General features: G+C 32.8%; 1 protein-coding gene across 1 annotated transcript in view; it reads right to left on the minus strand.

The window, feature by feature from the left end:
• Positions 1-6162, minus strand: part of LOC114335746 (baculoviral IAP repeat-containing protein 6) — a 214717-nt gene extending 208555 nt beyond the window's left edge. Inside the window, exons 1-2 of the mRNA XM_028286039.2 lie at positions 5941-6162; positions 5697-5878 (exon numbers count right to left, since the gene is read on the minus strand). Of these exons, the coding sequence (XP_028141840.1) occupies positions 5697-5878; positions 5941-6139 (381 nt within the window). The 5' untranslated portion in view covers positions 6140-6162. The remainder of the gene's footprint in view (positions 1-5696; positions 5879-5940) is intronic.
• Between the last annotated feature and the right edge of the window lie 2125 nt (positions 6163-8287).

Raw genomic sequence — 8287 nt, forward strand, 5'->3', positions numbered from 1 at the left:
TGCGTGTTTTTATTAATATTGCTTATGAAAGATATCCAGCTATCTCGAGCTTTTTTAGAAAATAGTAATTTAGTTTGACTAGCTACATTTTGATATTGACAATAGTTTGTATAGTTTGAGACACGTTTATACTGGTTCAGGGCTTCTTTTCTGCGACGAAACATATCATAGCATTCGGTATCCCACCATATTGGACGTTGAGTTACTTGTTGTCTTGCTCTTTTTAGGGGAATAGTTGCGGATGCTGCATCTGAGACCTTTTCCATAAAAATAGAGAAGCTTAGTAGATTGGAGTTTAGATTTTGGTTTGTCCTAATTAACGAATTTTCCAGTATAGTGGAGTATGCAGACCAATCAGCTAATTTATCATTCCATTTAGATGCTGGATTTTTATTTATTATAACTCTATCCCTAATAATTTCAAATTTGATTAAGCAATGATCTGAACCTAACGCATCTGGTACGACATCCCATACACAACAATCACTAGCCAAACCAGCAGAGCAAAATGTAATGTCTACCGCCGAAGGTAGCTCTTCTGGACGAGAAATTCTAGTTGGTTTACCATTATTGAGAACAACATAGTTACTGTCATCTAAGGCTTCTACTAATTGATTACCACAAGCTTTATTAATATGAGATCCCCAAAGTGTATGATGGCTGTTAAAATCGCCACAGAAGATAACAGGAGAATTAAATTGCCGAAAGATATTTGACCAATCTGATTTAGAAACATTTAATTTAGGTGGTTTATACACCGATACTAGTATGATATTTAAGGACGGAAATTTAACTGCGCAAAGTTCTAAATCTTTTTTATATGCAAAAGTAATAGGAAAATTTATAAATTTAATGTCTTGGCGAACTGCAATGGCAACACCGCCAAAGCCATTTGCACGATCCTGTCGGATAATCTTATACCCTTTTAGTTTAAAAGAATGGTTTGGTTTTTTGAAGGTTTCTGATAAAGCTATAATATCTACAGGATTATCGTGTAAAAAATTTAATAAACTTGGATTGTTTTTAGAGAAAGAACGAATATTCCATTGGATAACTTTAATGTTTTTACTATTGGGTGTACTTATCTTATTAGTGGATTGAATCATCAGAACAAGATTCAATATCGATTTCTGGAATTAGATTTGAAGGACTTAATATAGAGGAGATCATATTTCTAATATTTTCTTCTAAATTGTAATTTGTTTCGGATGAATCTGAATGAACTACTTGTTTAACTACGGTTATTATCTGACTTGTTAGTTTTTCCTTATATTGGATAAAGTCATCTCTGTGAGGATTTGGTATGATGGGATTATGTGAAGATTTGGTTTTTTTTGATTGAAAATGGGAAAAAGTAGGCAGAGACGGAGAAATAGGTGGAGACTCCGGAGCAGATGGCTTACGTTTTTTCACTTGTCTTTTGGGTGAAGTATTTCGAACAATGGGTTTACGTAGCAAAAAGCTAGAATTTGGAGTTTGGGACGTACTGGGGAGTGGCAGAGAGGGAAAGTTAGTGGAATTATTAAGAACTGAAAATCTATTATTTGTAGAAATCTTGGCATAAGATGGATTATCATGCAATCTTTCAGCTTCTTTAAATGTAATATTTTCCCTGGCCATGAGTTGTTTGATATTTTTTTGTTTCTTATATACTGGACAATCTCTGGATGTAGAGCAGTGTTCATTATTTTGGCAATAAATGCAGAATTTTTCGCAAGAAGAGTCTGACGTATGATTTAGGCTAGAACAGTTTCGACAGTGAGAAGATTTGGTTTTACATTGCTTGGCAGAATGCCCATATCGCAAGCAATTAAAACATTGAACAACGGGGAATATATATGGTTCTACAGAGAAATTGCATAAATTAATTGTTATATTTTGAGGAAGTTCATTTCCTACAAATTGAACAATAACCATTTGTCTGTTTACATATGAAATATTACCGTCTTTATCTGTTACCTTTCGTTTCATGCGTTGGACTTGAACCACCTCTTTATGAGATATTATGGCATTTTTTAAATATTCCTCAGAAAAGTATGTGTCAATATTCCTCAACACACCCTTCTTGTGTGTAAAAAATTTGGGTATATACGCTACTAAGTTATTATTAGACATAATTTTATTATTAACTAGATAATTAGCTTTTTCATAAGACTTAAAAATAACTTTAACGCGATTAAGACCAATCGATTTGATATCAAGAACATCGGATTTTATATAATTGTCAGTCAACAAAACGTGACCAATCCGGATTGGGAAAATTCTTCCCAAATGCTTATCAGTACTCTCAATATATACAAAATATGGACCTTTATCCTCAGTTCTATATCTATTATTTAAATCTATAAAATTATTTACATACCTATCCTCCTCTGCGTCCTTATTTTCGGGTGGCGAAGTGCCACCCGAGGTCTCATCCATTATATATTTTTTTAATCACTTACCTAACCTACCTATTATAAACAATAAAGAAAATTAACAAAAGGAACACTAATTAACACAATAACACACAATACACCGAGAACTGCTCGTTTGTATCGTTAAAATCAAACTATTAAAATGCGGAGAATAAAAATTCGTGTCCACCATTTAAAATAGAGTTAACATAAATAATATAAATTACATACAAAACAAATTAAAAACAGACTGGTAAAGGTGGACATAACAAAACAATTAAGAGGCAATATTAATTTGTTGTAAGTTGCGTATAAATTGGTTGGGTGTGGAACTAAAATTAAGCCTCTCGGTATTTTGATTTGCTAGACGTAACATTCTAGTTATAGGTTCATTGAGGCCATAATTACATCGATGAAATGGTACATGAAAAGTGGTTTCGACTGCATTTCGAGTACTGTATGAAGGAACTTTAAAACCAACCTTAGACAATAAATGATGACTATTTGCTGTACCATTTAACAAACTATATAGAATTTTCAAATCATGGTGATAACGATGTTCTTCCAGTGTATTGATATTTATAAATGCTCTAATTTCGTCATAACTGTAAAACCTGTTACTCCCACTAATAGCTCTAATTTTAAATCCCAAAAACCTAAGGAATTTGTTTTGGACCTTTTCAATTTTTTCTGCGTAAACATTATAGTAAGGTGACCAAATACTACAACAGTATTCCAAGTAAGGTCTAACAAGACAACAGTATAACAATTTTAGGGTATTGGGACTTTTAAAATCATAGCAGTTTCGTTTCATGAAGCCAAGCATCTGTAAAGCATTTGAAATAATAGAATCAATATGATCTGCGAATTTTAGCGATTTGTCAAACAGTATTCCAAGATCTCTTATTGTATTAACACAATCTAGTGGTGTGTTATCAAGTTTATATTCAAACGGAATACACGTTCTACCTTGATAAAAACTAATTTTATGACACTTTTTGACATTTAGCTCCATTTCATTTTCTTTACACCAATTATGTATTCTGTATTTTATTTTATTTAATTGAAATTGCAGATTTTCGCAATCGTCAGGACTAGATATTTTCGAAAAGATTTTTAAATCATCCGCAAACAAAAGCTTATCACAGTTTATATCTGCAATATCATTTATAAATATAATAAATAATAGTTTTGCCCTTTAATTCGTCCAATTTTAAACATAGGCTTCCCCCAGTTTCCTCCATTCGCTTCTGTTTCCAGTGCATTCCTCCTATCTTTTTAATGTCGTCTCCCCATCTCATCTGGGGTCGTCCTCTTGCTTTCATTCGTGTCCATGGTCTCCATTGTTGTATCATGCTATTCCACCTATTGTCCGTTTGTCTAGCGTTATGACCTGCAAAGCTCCATTTTAGCCTGGCTATATGTTGGCCTGCGTCTTTGACTTTTGTTCTATTTCTGACCCAGTTGTTTTGCTTTTTGTCTGTCAATTTTACTCCTAACATTGCTCTCTCCATGGCTCTTTGTGTCTTCATTATTTTATCCATGTTTGCCTTGGTCAAGGTCCATGTTTGGCATGCGTATGTGAGTATTGGGAGTATGCACTGGTCAAACACTCTTGTTTTTAAGTATTGTTGTATTTTTTTTATTCTTTAGGACCCATTTTAATTTTCCAAATCCTGCCCAGGCCAATGTGACCCTTCTTTTTACCTCCCCTGTTTGGTTTTCCTTATTTATTTTTATCATCTGTCCCAAATATATATAATCATTAACCGCTTCTATTGTGGTGTCGTTTAGTATTACGTTTCTATTGTCTTGTGTGTTTGTCATTGTTTTTGTTTTGGCAAAATTCATTTTTAGACCTATTTGTTCGGATTCATTTGCTAGTTCAGTTAGCATGGTTTGTAGTTCTTCAAAACTTGATGCTATGACTACTACATCATCTGCATATTTAAGGTCGTTTAATTTCTTTCCATTTATGTTTATTCCCATGTTTGTCCATTCCATTGTTTTGAAAACATCTTCCAGTGCTAATGTAAATAGTTTAGGAGAAATAACATCTCCCTGTTGCACTCCTCTGTTAATTGGTATGGGTTTTGTGGTTTCTTCCAATTGTACTGTCATTGTTGCTTTCTTATATATATTATGTATTTTAGCATTCTGTATCTGGAATCTATTCTACAGTTGTTTATAGCTTTTTCTATTGCCCACATCTCCACGCTGTCAAATGCTTTTTCATAGTCAATGAACACTAAGTGCAGATCTATATGGTATTCGTTAGCGAATTTAAATACAAAAACATATTTAAATACAAAATTTATTACATATGGACGGCGTTATGCATAACTCGACCAAGCGCCATTTCTTTAATATCGAGATAACAGCGGATTCTGGTGACACATAGCTAAAACTATCTTGGAAAAAATCCCTGTTATTGTCACGTTAACGGTTACTAAGAAAAACAAAATTAAAGCAAGCGACATTAATCCACTTACCATTAAGCGACCATTAAGCAACCAAGAAACGAAAAACTTTGAAGCCATTTATCTCAAAACTATGTTTTGGCGCTTGGTCGAGTTATGCATAACGCCGTCCATATTTAAATACAAAAAAGTATTTAAATTTTGAAATACTGCCTTGATTTTGAAACTTGGCATCAGCCCTGACACCAAGTTAAAAATATGAGGTTCATTTCCCCTATTAAAGTTTACTCAACTCAAATTGCACGGCCCAATTTTTCCCTGACATTCTCTTGTCTCTCTCTAGGACCTCTCTCTTGTATGATGGCCACATTAAATTCGCTTCATGCCCATTCCATCAGTATTGACAGTTCGTTGATATTAATACATTCACAGACACATCTTCATCTTCACGCAGTAATGTCAATTTATAAGTGTCTTCCGTGAGTGTGTTAACCATTTTCTAATTCTTGTAAGTGACATACGTTTAGTCACACTTTTCGGTTTATTTCCTATAATGTGAATGATGACGATGTGCAAAGATAGAATGGAAGAACTAGACCCTTAGAATATAAGTCTTAAATATTATCTTCAACATTCTGATTAAAACAAAAACAAAGTACCTATTGCTGAAAATATCACAGTATTGCTAATTTTTTTTTACTTTAGGTTCAAAAATTCCCCTTGTTTTTATTAAAAATTGATACTTATTACGTTTTATTCAAACTTTATAATTACAGCAACAACAGTTTACATGTTTATCTATAAAACAATAACAATGAAGGATAACAAAATTAATAGGTACACAGTAAAAATTTTAACTATGATTTAGAACTACACTTACCTCTGAAAGTGGCAATTCAATTTTAACTTCCTGTTTTCCATCTGTGATATTTTTCTGAAGAATACTGTCAAGGAGTAAAACACCATTGTAGTCAGACCTCACACCCAATGCTTGCCCATCTGTGAATAACACTTTGTCCAAAGATGGAATGTACTTGCACTTAACATTCGATAGATTTTGGGCTAAAAATTATCCACAGATTATTATTTTATTGACTGTAATTCATATAAAGATGTTATAATACCTGAGAGAGAGCTGGAGTGAAGGATTACACCAGAATTTACGTCTAGGACGCTTACCACTCCGGTTTGTGTGCAAATTAAGATGACGTTAAGATATGGATGGTAAATTATTTCTTTTACATCTATATCTACATTTAAATAACCATCTTCATTTAAAATCCACTGTTCCTCAGCCATTTTGCTAAAAACATCTTGCGCCATGAATATATGACATTTGTGTCATCTGTCAGTAAAAAATGTGATTAGCGGGGATTTTTGTTTTAAAACACTTTCATGCAAACTTAAAATTATGTTGTTATACATCCAGCTAACCTTCAAAATAACGTGACGTAATCAGAACATTGAAATTTGTCAACATGGCATAGAGGTCCTGTAAAAATATCTGTGTGTTTCTCTATATTATATGCATAATTCTCATACATATTAATGCATTCTGTTGGTGTTTCACATAAAAAAGAGCGCGGCACTTGGGGAGTGCCGACAGAAGTAAATACTTCTTATAGCTTCTATACTTCTAAATATCTTCAAAAAATGTGGCTGCAATGTTATACAGTGCACTGGAATAAGTGTTACCCCCCTTATTAACTTAATTATTTTTTACACATAAGCAAAACGCTCGGACAGGTCGATTTTTAAAACAATCATAGTATATTATAGCATCAATGTTTTGAACTTTACGCGATCCCTCTTCAGGTGACAGGCATAACTTTTATTTTTTTAAATGGGAAAGTACATCATGTGACACCTCATTTAAAAGCTTTTGAAATACTGATTACAAAAATGTATAACACTTTAATCCCTTTTGAGAGCGTAGGCGCAAAATTTCGGTCGAACTCTTTTTAAACGCATTCATTTTTTCGAATACTGAGAAAACTAATAAGTATTTTTGAAAAATTTAAACGCAGAATGAAAGATTACATTATTACCGAGGGCTGACATTTAGAATAAACAAAAAGTTTCTTTTGAATTATATATTTGAAATTAAAAATCATACTAAATTTCTCTTTTTTTTCGCCCCTGACTTATTAAAATAAACATTATAGGAGTTCTCAGGGACTTAATTATTTCGACCATCGAGAATACTGTAGTATTTCATTATAAGTTTAACTTTTTCAAAAATATTAATTAGTTTTTTCAGAATTCGAAAAAAATGATTGCATTTAGAAAGAATGCGACCAAAATTTTGCGCCTACGCTCTCAAACAGGATTAAAGTATTATACATTTTTGTAATCAGTATTTCAAAAGCTTTTAATGAGGTGTCACATAATGTACTTCCCATTTAAGAATATCAAAGTTATGACTGTCACCTGAAGAGGAATCGAGTAAAGTTCGAAACATTGATGCTATAATATACTATGATTATTTTAAAAATCGACTGTCTGAGCGTTTTGCTTATGTGCTAAAAATAAATAAGTTAATAAGGGGGGTAACACATACAGCGCAGTGTACCTGCGTGTTTTACAATTTGAAATTTCAGTTTTATATCAAATGGTTTTGTCAGTGTCAATTTTAATTATTTTACAGCAGTAAACAGTGACTTTTGAATGGAAAGAACTTAGAGACATGGTATGGATATTAGGTGAATGTAATAAGAACTGTTTACCTACTTTCCTTAAGGTGAAACAGTAACGATCAACAGGTAGCGAAAACGCGTCCCAAGATTGCGGCTATAATTTTGAATATTTTTTCGAGATATTTGGCACACGTATTCGTAATATAATAAAGAATGGCGGTACAGAGCCCAATTTGAAAAATATATTAATATGTGGAAATTATTCTGTAATTAAATACAATATTAAAAAAACGAGCCTGTATATTGATAAAATTTGATATATGATGATTGAATCTTTTTTAGAGTATGCAGAACTTTTTATGAAGAATAACTTTTTTTCGTAAAATTAATAAAAAAAGTTTCCCATATGTTTCCAACTTAAGTAGACACGCTGTAGAACATCACATAACAGTATCTTCTTTTTTAATTATGGGTGTCACCAGACGCAGTAAATCAGTATAGGCTGTTTCATCCATTAAGATAACCACGCCAGTCTTCAGGATCATCTCTCAAATCTTCGATTAAGTTAATATGTGAATGTATATTTCTCCGCAAGAGCCACTCCATTTACTTCTACGGCGTCGTTGCTTGTTTGTTGCTTTTTTATTAATAAACAATACAATAAAGGCCCATTTATACATATCAGGGCCGTGTCCGTTCCGTGTTAAGACAGGGCCCGGTCCAAAAAAAAACAATATGTACTCTTATGAGCATATTTTTATACATTGGCGTTTTCCGGACGGGGCCCCTCCGGGCCCGGTCTGAAATTAATCACAGCCGATATTTTTGCTATCGG

The sequence above is a fragment of the Diabrotica virgifera genome, chromosome 6, assembly GCF_917563875.1.
Source record: "Diabrotica virgifera virgifera chromosome 6, PGI_DIABVI_V3a".
Taxonomy (NCBI): Eukaryota; Metazoa; Arthropoda; class Insecta; order Coleoptera; family Chrysomelidae; genus Diabrotica; species Diabrotica virgifera.